Source organism: Ornithorhynchus anatinus, chromosome 6, assembly GCF_004115215.2.
Source record: "Ornithorhynchus anatinus isolate Pmale09 chromosome 6, mOrnAna1.pri.v4, whole genome shotgun sequence".
Taxonomy (NCBI): domain Eukaryota; kingdom Metazoa; phylum Chordata; class Mammalia; order Monotremata; family Ornithorhynchidae; genus Ornithorhynchus; species Ornithorhynchus anatinus.
The window spans coordinates 45,198,130-45,212,227 of record NC_041733.1 but is presented as its reverse complement, the minus strand read 5'-3'; the positions used below and the strand labels follow the sequence as shown (position 1 = coordinate 45,212,227).

Genomic DNA, 14,098 nt, shown 5'->3' with positions numbered 1-14,098 from the left:
GGGGGGGAGCGGAGGGCGGGAGTCGGCACGGGTCCGAGGCCGGCGAGGGGGTGAGACACCCCCCCACCCGGCAGCCCGGGACCACTCCCCGCAGCCAGGCCCGCCCCCCGCCCCTCCGAGTCCCGCTCGCCTGTCGGCTCTGAGCCGGCAGGGATCACGTCTACCCGTACGCACGTGTGGCTGAGTGGAGAGAGAATAATAATAATAATGGTAGTATTTGTTAAGCGCTTACTATGTACAAAGCACTGTTCTAAGCGCTGGGGGGATACAAGGTGATCAGGTTGTCCCACGTGGGGCTCACAGTTTTAATCCCCATTTTCCAGATGAGGTAACTGAGGCACAGAGAAGTTAAGTGACTTGCCCAAAGTCACACTGCTGGCAAGCGGCGGAGCCGGGATTAGAACCCATGACCTCTTACTCCCAAGCCCGGACTCTTTCCACTTAGCCACGCTGCTTCTCCTAAGAGGCCGGGGATTCAGAAGGACCTAAATCCCAGCTCTGCCACCTGTCAGCTGTGTGACTGTGGGCAAGTCACTTCACTTCTCGGTGCCTCAGTGACCTCATCTGTAAAATGGGGATGAAGACCGTGAGCCTCACGGGGGACAACCTGATGACCCTGTTTCTACCCCAGCACTTAGAACAGTGCTCTGCACATGGTAAGGGCGTAGAAAATACCCACATTATTATTATTATTATTAAATTCTAATCCTGGCTCTACCACATGCCTGTTGCGATCTTGGGCAAGTCACTTCACTTCCCTGAGCCTCAGTTACCTCATCTGTAATACGGGGATTAAGACCGGGAGCTCCATGTGGGACAGGGACTACAACCCATCTGATTAACCTGCATCTACCCAAGAGCTTTAAACAGTGTTTGGCACATAGTAAGCGCTTAACAAGTACCATAACTTTTTGTTTTACTTGTTGTTAATAATAACAATAATAATCTTGGTATTTGTTAAGCGCCTACTATGTGCAGAGCACTGTTCTAAGTGCTGGGGTAGATACAGGGTCATCAGGTTAGTACAGTTCTCTGCAAACAGTAAGAGGCTCAATAATTAATTAATGTTGGTATTTGTTAAGCACTTACTATGTGCAAAGAGCACTGTTCTAAGTGCTGGGGGGGGAATACAAGATCAGGTCATCCCACGTGGGGCTCACAGTCTTCATCCCCATTTTCCAGATGAGGTAACAGGCCTAGAGAAGTGAAGTGACTTGCCCAGGGTCCCACAGCTGACAAGCGGCGGAGCCAGGATTCGAACCCAGGACCTCTGACTCCCAAGCCCATGCTGCTTCACAAAGTGGAGATGCCGGGGATTGAACCCGGGCCTCCTACACGCCAAGCATGCGCTCTACCACTGAGCTACATCCCCTGACTCAGTACCGCTGATTGGCTGATCGATGCGGATGGCCAGTGGATTTAACGCCAGAGAGGTGTTCCCGCCCACTTCCCGTTACGGGTCCCGGGAGTCCCGGGAGGAGAGTGGGGCCCTTCGGCCACGGATCAAGGTGGGAAAGAGCCCGGGCTTGGGGGTCAGAGGTGATGGGTTCTAATCCCGGCTCCGCCGCTTGTCAGCTGTGTGACTTTGGGCAAGTCACTTAACTGCTCTGTACCTCAGTTACCTCATCTCTAAAATGGGGATGAAGACAGTGAGCCCCACGTGGGGCAACCTGATCACCTTGTATCTCCCCCAGCGCTCAGAACAGTGTTTGGCGCATAGTAAGCGCTTAACAGATACCAACATTATTAGGGGAAGCAGCGTGGCTCAGTGGAAAGACCCCGGGCTTGGGAGTCAGAGGTCATGAATTCAAATTGTCAGCTGTCAGCTGGGTGACTTTGGGCAAGTCACTTCACTTCTCTGGGCCTCAGTTACCTCATCTGGAAGATGGGGATGAAGACCGTGAGCCCCACGTGGGACACCCTAATCACCTGTATCCCCCCACCAGCACTTAGAACAGTGCTCGGCACATAGTAAGCGCTTAACAAATACCATTATTATTATTATTGTTATTAATGGGGAGGTGGGGGGAATAGACTTCACTTCTGCTATGGAAGAAGTCAAATAAATGGTAAATTCCTCGGGGGTAGGGATCACGTCTACCGTGATGGGAGGCAGCACGGCCTAGAGGATGAGCACGGGCCTGGGAGTAAGCAAGTCAGGGGTTTTAATCCCGGCTCTACCACTTGCCTGCTGCGTGACCTTGGGCAAGTCACTTCACTTCTCCGTTGCCTCAGTTCCCTCATCTGTAAAATGGGGATTAAGACTGTAAGCCCTATGTGGGACAGGGACTGTGTCCAATCCAATTATCTGTTACCTACCCCAGCACTCAGAACAGTGCCTGGCACATAGTATGTGCCTAAGAAATACCATAATTATTATTAAGAATTATGACCAATATTCTTATTATTATATTTGTTAAGCGCTTACTAGGTGTCAAACCCTGTTTAAGCACTGGGGTAGATTACAAGTTAATCAGGTTGGACACAGTCCCCGTTCCCTGTGGCCCTCACAGTTTAAATAGATGGGAGCACAGGTATTTAATTCCTATTTTGTAGGTGAGGGAACTGAAGCTCAGAGAAGTCAAGCGACTTACCCAAGGTCACCCAGCAGACTGCAGCAGAGCTGGGATTTGAACACGGGTCTTCTAACTCCCAGGCCCAGGCTCATTCCTCTAGGCTACTCTGCTTCTCCACGGTATCAGAGTCCTTGGGTCTCAGCACCGGGTAAATGCTATCGATTGATTCAGAATCGTCCAACGGGGCCGGACGAGGATGCTCCGGGGGAAAGCGGGTGGGCCTGGTGTGGACCCTGGACCCGCGGTCAGCCTCAGTGGCGTGTGGTGTCCAGTAAAGTCACTGGAGTGGGGTCGGGGGGGCCGGCCCATTGGCCAGGGTCCCGGAAACCGCTGCTCGGTGCCCACGGTCCCTGGGGAAGGGGTGGATCTAGACACCACCCCCTTGCCCTCCACAGCTCGGTCAGCAATGGAAACCCCTCCCTCCTCCGCAAGCCTGGAACAGGAAAGCCAATTTTCCAAGCCTGGAAAAACGATTTTCTCCCACCCCATCCCTCCCCCGATCGCAAACGGACCCTCCTGTGAGTGTTTTCACAGCGTGGGGCCTGCTTTGGAAGTCATTTAATCCATCCTCCTGCCTCTGATTAGGCCGAGCCCTGCTCCCGATCCGGCCACGCCCCCTCCCCGCCGCGGGCACCCGGACCTCGGCCTTGGCCGGGACCCTCCTCACCTGAGTCTCTTATCTCGAAAGGCCGGGGTGCCGGGCACGATGGTCTTGATGAAGAAGGGCTGGCTGCCTTTGGCCTCCTCGAACCCTCCCACGATGCTGAAGCCCCAGCTCTCTGCGTCGCTCTTGCGCAGGACGATGTCTTGGCAGCAGTGAAGGCAGCTGGGAAACCAAAGGGCGCGTCACCGTCACCGCGTGACCTAGGGGAGCACCTCCCATCTCCGGGCTTCCAACCCCTTCTTCCCTCACACCTGTGACACGGGGGCAAGGGCAGGCCCCGAGGACGACACCAGACCGGCAGAGCAAACACGACGACCCTGCAGGCCCGGAAAACCAACTGACGGCACGAGACCCCGACGCAGGATGATGGGGAGGATTTTCCCTCCCTGCCTCGTTCCTCTTTCTCGCCTAACGCTCCTGGCCTTTCCACTGCTCCGGCACATCACGCCCCACCCGGGGAAGAGTGGCGGGGAGGAGGTGGATCGGGGATGCGGTAGATAAATACCCGAGTGACTGATTGCTAGGGGGCACGGGGGAGCAGGTTTGGAAGCCCCATAGAGCAGAAGGGGCAGGACCAGGGCCATCATCTGCGGGGTGACTAGAAGTGCAGCCTAATAGAGAGACCACAGGGCTGGGGGGTCAAGAAACCCGATTTCTAATCCCGGCTCTGCCACCTGCCTGTTGTGTGACCTCGGGCAAGTCATTCGACTTCCCTGGGCCTCAGTTTCTTTATGTGTGAAATAGGGATTCAATCCCTGTTCTCCCTTCCCCCTTAGATGGGAGCCTGTCCAATATGCTCGTATTGTTTCTGTCCCAGGTCAGAGCATAATAATAATAATTGTGGTATTTGTTAAGCGCTTACTATGTGCCAGACACTCTAATAAACACTGGGGAGGATACAAGCAAATGGGGTTGGACACAGTCCCTGTCCCACGTGGGGCTCGCTCTCAATCCCCATTCTACAGATGAGGTAACTAAGGCACGGAGAAGTGACTTGCCCTAGGCCACACATCGGACCAGCGACGGAGCCGGGATTAGAATAGAGAAGCAGCGTGGCTCAGTGGAAAGAGCACGGGCTTTGGAGTCAATCCCGGTTCGAATCCCGGCTCTGCCACTTAGTTGTGTGGCTGTGGGCAAGTCACTTAACTTCTCTGTGCCTCAGTTACCTCATCTGTCAAATGGGGATGAAGACTGTGAGCCCCACGTGGGACAACCTGATTCCCCTGTGTCTACCCCAGCGCTTAGAACAGTGCTTGGCACATAGTAAGCGCTTAACAAATACCAACATCATTATTATTATTAACCCATGACCTCCTGACTCCCAGGCCCATGCTCTGTCCACCACTTGGCACGTAATAGACACTTCATATCACAATTATCATCATTACTACTGTTATGGAGAGCGGCCAAGGCTGTGCTGTTGGGGAGGTAGGCTTCGACTTTGGAAAACAATCAATAAATAATAATGATGGGAAGCAGCGTGGCTCAGTGGAAAGAGCCCGGGCTTGGGAGGCAGAGGTCATGGGTTCGAATCCTGGCAGCTGTGTGACTGTGGGCAAGTCACTTCACTTCTCTGGGCCTCAGTGACCTCATCTGTAAAATGGGGATGAAGTCTGTGAGCCTCACGGGGGACAACCTGATGATCCTGTATCTCCCCCAGCGCTTAGAACGGTGCTTTGCACATAGTAAGCGCTTACCAAATACCAACATTATTATTATTATTATTAAGCACTTACTATGCATCCGGCACTCTTTTAAAGACTGGAGTAGAGATAAATCAGATTGGACATAGTCCCTGCCCCACATGAGGCTCACAATCTAACCAAAGACCACCTTCACCCCACCCTCTAGGAAAGTTGGGGTGAGGGAAGGAGGGGGGAGGTGACGCCCCCTCTGGAGAGCAAGGGCTCAAAAAGGAGTGCAACAGGGTCCCCGGGCACAACTCCGGGCAGATCCCGGTTTGCCCCCAGCCGGGCACTGGAAGAGGGGCATCCTGGCCCGGGTGGATGACGGCTTTGGCGCCCCCAGCTCTGGCTCTCACTCCTGACCGCTGGCCCAGGAGAGCCCAGGGACGGGCCCATGCCGAGCTCAGATGCCCGAGGTTGTGGGGCATCGAGGGACCCTGCCTCGACACGATCCGTCCCTCCTCTGCCAGCGCGGTGGCTTCCGGGGGGAGCTTCCGGGCCCGAAGCTTCGAGAGGACCCTGATTGCAAAATGTCGAGCTCAGCCCCGTCTCCTCCAAGAAGCCCACTCCCTCCATCCCAGTTCACACACACAAGGCCCTGCATCCATCCATCCATCTGGGGTTCTGGCTCGTTGTTCACCGACGCCGGCCCTGGAACTGGGGGCTCTCTGCCATCGGGGACATTCATTGGTTCATTCAATAGTATTTATTGAGCGCTTACTATGTGCAGAGCACTAAACTAAGCGCTTGGAATGGACAATTCGGCAACAGATAGAGACAATCCCTGCCCATGGATGCGCTCACGGTCTAATCGGGGGAGACGGACGGACAAAAACAATAGCAATAGATAGAATCAAGGGGATGGACACCTCATTAACAAAATAAATAGGGTAATAAAAATATATACAAATGAGCAGATGAGCACAGTGCTGAGGGGAGAGGAAGTTCACCGGCCCCGGGTCTGGAGGGCCATGGGGCGACAGCCAGCTTGGAGATTACCTCAAACGGCAGGTGGCCTCTGAGGTCGCTGAAAGGAGAGGCAGAAGGGCTGGCCACGGCCCGGGTGGATGTCGGCAGGTTGGAGGGGAAGAGGAGGCTCGGAGGGCAGGGGTCCCACAGTCCCCGTGGGTGGGTACGAGAGGAGCCCCGGCCTCTCCCGCTTCCAACCGGGACCTCCCTCCTTCCTTCCTCGGCCCTGAGGAGCCCCCTGCTCTCAGAGGGGCCGGGGTGGGACGGGAATGGGAAGGGGAGGGGAGGGACAGAGCTCCTTATCTTCCTACCCAAACCCCGTCCTCTCCCGGACTTTCCCGTCACTGTAGACGGCGCCACCGTCCTTCCCGTCTCACAAGCCCATAACCTTGGTGTTATAATAATAATGTTGGTATTTGTGCAGAGCGCTGTTCTAAGCGCTGGGGATTTCTAGGGTCATCAGGTTGTCTCATGTGAGGCTCTCAGTCTTCATCCCCATTTTCCAGATGAGGTCACTGAGGCCCAGAGAAGTGAAGCGACTCGCCCACAGTCACCCAGCTGACAAGTGGCAGAGCCGGGATTCAAACCCATGACCTCTGACTCCCAAACCCAGGCTCTTTCCACTGAGCCATGTGTTATCCTCGACTCCTCTCTCTCTCATTCAACCCTCATATTCAATCCGTTGCCAAATCCTGTCAGTCTCACCTTCACAACATCGCTAAAATCCGCACTTTCCTCTCCATCCAAACTGTTATCACGTTAATACTCATCCTACCCCACCTACATTACCGCATCAGCCTCCTTGCTGGCCTCCCAACCTTCTGCCTCTCCCCACTCCAGTCCATACTTTACTGCCTGGATCACCTTTCTACAGAAATGTTCAGGACATGTCGCCCGCCCTCCTCAAAAACGTCCAGTGGCTGCCCATCCACCTCCGTATCCAACAAAAACTCCCCACCATTGGCTTTAAAGCACTCCATCGCCTCGCCCCCTCTTACCTCACCTTACTTTTCTCCTTCTACGACCCAGTCGGCACGCTTCCCTCCTCCGGCGCTAACCTTCTCGCTGTGCCTTGACGTCGCCCGTCTTGCCACGGAACCCTGGCCCACGTCCTACCTCTGCCCTGGAACACCCTCCCTCCTCAAATCCGCCAAACAGTAACTCTCCCCCCACTTCAAAGCCTTACTGAACGCCCATCTCCTCCAAGAGGCCCTCCCAGACTACGCCCCACTTTTCCTCATCTCCTATTCCCTTCTGCATCGCCCTGACTTGCTCCCTTTGCTCTTCCCGATGTCCCCACGGCACTTACGTTTATATCTGTGATTTTATTTTATATTGATGTCTATTTGTACTGATGTCTGTCTCCCCGCCCCTAGACTGTGAGCTCACTGTGGGCAGGGAATATCACTCTTTACTGCTGTATTGTACTTTCCCAAGCGCTTAGTACGGTGCTCTGCACACAGTAAGCCCTTAACAAACACGGATGAATGAATGAATCTATGGAACGAGTGGAATCCGGTCTCAGTTTCTCGTCCCCGGGGGGTCTCCTCCCTCCACCCGAGTACCACCCAGCAGGTAGTCAGACTGACACCCGAGGGGGGCCCATATATAGCCTATCAGCGTCCAGATTCCACACTCCACACACCCATAGAGGAGCAACTGTTTCTGCTCAGATACCTGCTCCTCCCTCCCAGAGTGGCCATTCATTCATTCAATAGTATTTATTGAGCGCTTACTTTGTGCAGAGCACTGGACTAAGCGCTTGGAATGTCCAAATCAGCAACAGATAGAGACAGTCCCTGCCCTTTGACGGGTTTACGGTCTAATCGGGGGAGACGGGCCACCATCTGGGTCAACACCACCAGCGGGACGGCCCGCTCCCCCAACCCGATCCCAGGATCCCGGCGACCACGGGGTCCTGACGCTCACAGGACTGAGCCGGCCAGGGAGGGGCTGTTCGAAGGGGGAGCTCCCTCGCCGGCCTCGCCCCGGCAGCCGTGATCATTCATTCAATCGTATTCATCGAGCGCTTACTGTGCGGAGCACCGTACTAAGTACTTGGAACGGACGAGTTCCCAGCCTAGAAACCAGCCCCTGGGGATCTGTCGTCACCTGGGGGCATGGGGATGCAGCCCGTCTGTGACCCGGGTTCTGCTACCCTGGCAGAGCCTGGGGTCAGCCGCTGTAACCTGGCTGACCCCACCGCTCCGGGACCCCACAGCCCCTCCTACCCACGGGAAGGCCACGTGGCTTGTAGGGGCTGGGGTAAGCAGCGGTTTTCACATAGGCCTCTAGAAGGGGCCCGGCTGAGAGGCACTGTAAAATCTACGTTAAAACAGCTTCTTGCCCCGCGGGCTGAAGACGGGAGGCGAGGGGCGGGGGTGGGGAGGATCTCAGATCTCGGGATCCCCCTCCTCAAGCCCGGGGAAGTGACCAAGGTCCCTCAGAAGCCACAGAGGCTGCCCCCCTCCGGCACCTGCCAACCAGGAAGCCGGAAAAGGCAGCGGGGCTAGATGGGCACTCCCAACTCTGCGGGATCCTAGTCGGCACAGGCAGGGTATGGGGTGCCAGAGAGCGGCAGGCACAACCCTACGTGGCAGCACCGTGCACGGCAGACCCCGCCCACAGTCCCTCCACCGACAGGATCCCGAGGCTCCGAAGGACCCCCTACCCTCGCCCCTCGCCCCTCGCCCCAGGGAACTGTGACCGGGATTGGCATAGCCTCCCCAGCGAACCGCCCCTAGACAGGCAGGAATCCAACGCCCACAGGCCATGCTGGCAAAGGACCCACCGATGGCACAGCCAGCCACGTCATGCTGCTGATGGGACAGGACGCGCGGCCTGGCGGGACTCTGGCAGCAGGGGAGGGGGCCGTTGGGTGCCCGGGGCCACTTCAACAGCGAGGGCTCCCGGGGCTGCCTCAAGGGACGGGGTACCGGCCGTGGCCACCTGGGAGGCTTCAGCGCATCCCCTTTTTATGGCTTGGTTAAGCGCTTACTATGTGGGCAGGGATTGTCTCTATTCATTGCTGAAATGCACTTTCTTGAATTGCTTGAATTGTACTTGGGGAAGCAGCCTGGCTCAGTGGAGAAGAGCCTGGGCTTCGGAGTCAGAGGTCATGAGTTCGACTCCCGGCTCTGCCACTTGTCAGCTGTATGACTGTGGGCAAGTCACTTCACTTCGCTTCTCTGTGCCTCAGTTACCTCATCTGTAAAAATGGGGATTAACTGTGAGCCTCACGTGGGACAACTTGATTATTCTGTATGTACTCCAGCGCTTAGAACAGTGCTCTGCACATAGTAAGCGCTTAACAAATACCAACATTATTATTATTACTTTCTAAGTGCTTAGGACAGTGCTCTGCACACAGAAAGCGCCCAATAAATATGACGGAATGAAAGAACGTGTCAGGCACTGTACTGAGGACCAGGGTAACCAAGGTAATCAGGCGGCCACGGGCCCTGCCCCACGTGGGGATCACTGTCTTAGTCCCCATTTTGCGGATGAGGTAGCTGAGGCACAGAGAGGATGACTGGCTTACCTAAGGTCACAGAGCAGGCAAGCGTCTGTTCACTTGCATTGATGTCTCTCTCTCCCCTGATGCCAGACTGTGAGTTCACTGTGGGCAGGGACCGTCTCTCTCTACTGCTGTATTGTTCTTCCCCGAGCGTTAGTACAGTGCTCTGCACACAGTGAGTGCTCAATAAGTTCGACTGAATTGAAATAGAGTGGACGCCACTCCATTTCTCTAGGTAGTGTACCTCCTGGACAGAACTGATAAAGTCCCTTGTTGTCTGCTGTTCATATTTGAGAAGCAGCATGGCTCAGTGGAAGGAGCCCGGGCTTGGGAGTCGGGGGTCTGGGTTCGAATCCCGGCTCTTCCACTTGTCAGCTGTGTGACCGTGGACAAGTCACTTAACTTCTCTGTGCCTCAGTTACCTCATCTGTAAAATGGGGTTTAACTGTGAGCCTCACGTGGGACAACCTGATTACCCCGTATCTACCCCAGCGCTTAGAACAGTGCTCTGCACATAGTAAGCGCTTAGCAAATATCAATATTATTATTATATTTTATGAGCCCACACTCCCTCCGCTTTGGCTCCGACCATAGAGTTCCATGACTCGGAAGCAGCGCCCGTGTTCGTGGGTCAGGGAGGAGACTCAGCACTGTGGCGCAGAGGTCGGGGAGGGAGGTCACCCACACTCCTCTCCTCCTTCCACCCGGGAGAAACACTCCGTAGATGATAATAATAATAACGTTGGTATTTGTTAAGCGCTTACTACGTGCAGAGCACCGTTCTAATCGCTGGGGGAGATACAGGGTCATCACGCTGTCCTACGGGAGGCTCACAGTCTTCATCCCCATTTTCCAGATGAGGGAACTGAGGCCCAGAGAAGTGAAGTGACTTGCCCACGGTGACACAGCTGACAAGTGGCAGATCCAGGATTCGAACTCATGATCTCGAACTTCCAAGCCCAGGCTTTTTCCACTGAGCCACGCTGCTTCTCTACAATAATGTTGGTATTTGTTAAGCGCTTACTATGTGCAGAGCACTGTTCTAAGCGCTGGGGTAGATACGGGGTCATCAGGTTGTCCCACGTGAGGCTCCCAGTTCATCCCCATTTTCCAGATGAGGTCACTGAGGCCCAGAGAAATGACGTGACTTGCCCGCAGTCACCCAGCTGCCAAGGGGCAGAGCCGGGATTCAAACCCATGACCGCTGACTCACAAGCCCGGGCTTTTTCCACTGAGATGTGGACAGATTTCCGCTACACAGTGCGGACGGCAGCCCTGGGGTTGGGGGACTGGAGTGGAGAAGACACCGGTGAAAGTGCGGGAGAGGGGAGAGGGTGTCCGCCGAACCCCAATTCCCATGAAGCAGAACGAAGGGGGGCCACGCCTCCCAGCGGGTCTCCCACAGGAGACAGAGGAGCCTGGCTGCCGTCCGTCTCCCCCGATTAGACCGTGAGCCCGTCAATGGACAGGGACGGTCTCTCTCTGTTGCCCAGTTGTCCATTCCAAGCGCTCAGTCCAGTGCCCTGCACATAGTAAGCGCTCAATAAATACTATCGAATGAATGAATGAGCCTGCGTATGACGCGCAGGGGCCGGTGTTTGCTGGGGTGGGGAAGCAGGAGGGTTTGGGGGTAGAGAAGCAGCGTGGCTCAGTGGAAAGAACCCGGGCTTGGGAGTCAGAAGTCATGGGTTTGCATCCCAGCTCTGCCAGCTGTCAGCTGTGTGACTGTGGGCAAGTCACTTAACTTCTCTGGGCCTCAGTTCCCTCATCTGTAAAATGGGGATGAAGACTGTGAGCCCCACATGGGACAACCTGATTACCTGTATCTACCCCAGTGCTTAGAACGGTGCTCTGCACATAGTAAGCGCTTAACAAATACCAACATTATTAACTCAGAGGGACGGGGGCTGCCCGCAGAGGGTGGGAACCGAAAGCTGCTACCCGGGGGCCGGCAGGCACTGTGCCAAGCGTACAGGTGGTCTTCACGATCGGCGCAGCGCAGTGTCCGAGCGGCCAGGCCAAGGGACTACAGCAGCCCGTGCCGGCTGCACCCCGGCCCTCTCCCATCCCCGACAGGGGGAGGGACATCCAATAGTATTTACTGAATGCGTACTATGTGCAGAGCACTGAACTGAGCACTTGGAATGGACAATTGGGCAACAGATAGAGACCGTCCCTGCCCACTGACGGGCTCGCGGTCTAAGCAGGGGAGACGGACGGACAAAAACAAGACAACTTAATCACCATAAATCGAATCAAGGGGATGGACACCTCATTAACAAAATAAAGAGGGTAATAAAAATATAGACAAATGAGCATGGTGCTGAGGGGAGGGGAAGGGAGAGGGGGAGGAACAGAGGGAAAGGGAGGAAAGGGGGCTTAGCTGAGGGGAGGTGAAGGGGGGGCAGAGAGGGAGCAGAGGGAAAAGGGGAAGCTCAGTCTGGGAAGGCCTCTCGGAGGAGGTGAGCTCTCCAGGAGCTGCCCAGAGTCGAGTGCCAGAGCACGGGCCCGGGAGTCAGGGACCCTGGGTTCTAAAACCTGGCTTGCCACTGGCCTCCTGGGTGATCCCGGGAAAGCCACTTCACTTCTCGGGACCTCAGTTTCCTCATCCGTAAATTGGAGATGGAACACCCGTTCTCCCCTCCCGCTTAGCCCTGGGCCAGGGACTAGATCTGACCTGTATTGTATTACATGATGATGATGGTAATTTGTTAAGCCCTTACTAAGTTCTAAGCACTGGGGTAGATACAAGATTGTCCCACGTGGGGCTCACAGTCTCAATCCCCATTTTTACAGATGAGGTAACAGGCGCAGAGGAGTGAAGTGACTTGCCCAAAGTCACACAGCTGATAAGTGGGGGAGGTGGGATTAGAACCACGACCTCTGACTCCCTGGCGCTTAGCGCACAGTCAGCGACGAGCCAGTACAGACGGTCGGCGGGCAAATCCCTCACCCCGCGCGGCGGCCCCTGACGGACCCCAGCCCCACGGGAGGAGCTACATCCGGGCACCTACCGGCCGGGATGTGGGGCCAACTAACTCTCTTCCCCTCTTCCAAGCCCTACTGAGAGCTCACCTCCTCCAGGAGGCCTTCCCAGACTGAGCCCTCCTTTTCCCTCTGCTCCTCCTCCCCTCCCCATTCCCCCCTCTCCCGCCCTCTGCTCTTCCCCCCTCCCCTCCCCTCAGCACTGGGCATATTTGTATACATTATTTATTACCCTATTCATTTTGTTAATGATGCGTGTATCTCTATGATTCCATCGATCTCGCTGATATTTACGCCCGACTACTTGCTTTGTCTCGTTGTCTGTCTCCCCCGTTTAGATGGTGAGCCCGTTGCTGGGCAGGGATTATAATAATAATGTTGGTATTTGTTAAGCGCTTACTATGTACAGAGCACTGTTCTAAGCGCTGGGGTAGACACAGGCGAATCAGGTTGTCCCACGTGGGGCTCACAGTCTTAATCCCCATTTTACAGATGAGGGAACTGAGGCACAGAGAAGTTAAGTGATTTGCCCACAGTCACACTGCTGACAAGTGGCAGAGCTGGGATTCGAACTCATGAGCCCTGACTCCAAAGCCCGTGCTCTTTCCACTGCGCCACGCTGCTTCTCATAGAGATAGATTATCATAGAGATAGATTATCTCTATCTGTGGCCGAATTGTCCATTCCAAGCGCTTAGTACGGTGCTCTGCACATAGTAAGCGCTCAAGAAATACGACCGAATGAACGAATGCGACCTCTCAGAGCCCTGCTCCAGCTCCCCGCGCCTGTGCCTCACCGGGCTGCACACTTGCCGCAAACACGGGCCCCGGGAGGGGAAAAGGTTTTCTTACAGATGACAATCACGCCACCCTCCATTGTCTCCAGCGGCCTCTCCTTCCCCAGAGGAGCTCGCGGCCCCGGCGGCCCCGACCGGCCAGCGGAGGGACCGGACAGCTCGGGGTCGGGAGGTCCGGGTTCTCAATCGCTCAGGGCCTCCGTTTCCTCCTCTGCAAAATGGAGATTACATCTCTGTTCTGCCTCCTCTTCGGTTGAGAATCCCACGTGAGACGGTGTCTGATAATATTGCATCTACCCCAGCACCCGGCACGTAGGAAACGCTAAATTCTACATATTATTATTAGGTAAGGTTTCCTCCCCCCTCCCCAGCCCTTTTAATAAAAATGATAATAAGTGCTTACTATGTGCCAAGCACTGTTCTAAGCACCGAGCACTGTTCTAATAATTACGGCTCCTGTTTAGTACTTACCATGTGCCAAGCACTGTTCTAAGCGCAGGGGTAGATACAAGTCAATCAGGTTGGACACAGTCCATTTCATCCATTCATTCAATAGTATTTATTGAGTGCTTACTATGTGCAGAGCACTGTACTAAGCGCTTGGAGTGTACGATTCGGCAACAGATAGAGGCAACCCCTGCCCGATGACGGGCTCACGGACTAAACGGGAGGGACAGACGGCACAGCAAAACGGAACAAAACAAGTAGTCCGGTGCCGACATCATCAAGATAAATCGAATCATAGAGATATACATATCATTAACAAAATAAATAGGGTAATAAATAATATATACAAATGCGCCCAGTGCTGAGGGGAGGGGAAGGGGGAAGAGCAGAGGGTGGGAAAAGGGGGGAATGGGAAGGGGAGGAGGAGCAGGGGGAAAGGGGGGGCTCAGTGTGGGAAGG

At 55.1% G+C, this 14,098-nt stretch overlaps 1 protein-coding gene and 1 non-coding gene across 3 annotated transcripts in view; both read right to left on the bottom strand.

Moving 5' to 3' along the window:
• LOC100088461 (ligand of Numb protein X 2-like) overlaps nucleotides 1–14,098 on the bottom strand; it is a 60,594-nt gene that overhangs the window by 1,324 nt on the left and 45,172 nt on the right. For both annotated transcript variants that reach the window (XM_029068050.2, XM_029068049.2), the window contains exon 9: nucleotides 3,244–3,402. In XM_029068050.2, coding sequence (XP_028923883.1) covers nucleotides 3,244–3,402 — 159 coding nt within the window. The remainder of the gene's footprint in view (nucleotides 1–3,243; nucleotides 3,403–14,098) is intronic.
• On the bottom strand, nucleotides 1,302–1,372 carry TRNAA-GGC. The gene has a single exon. It is a non-coding gene; the product is annotated as a tRNA-Ala (tRNA).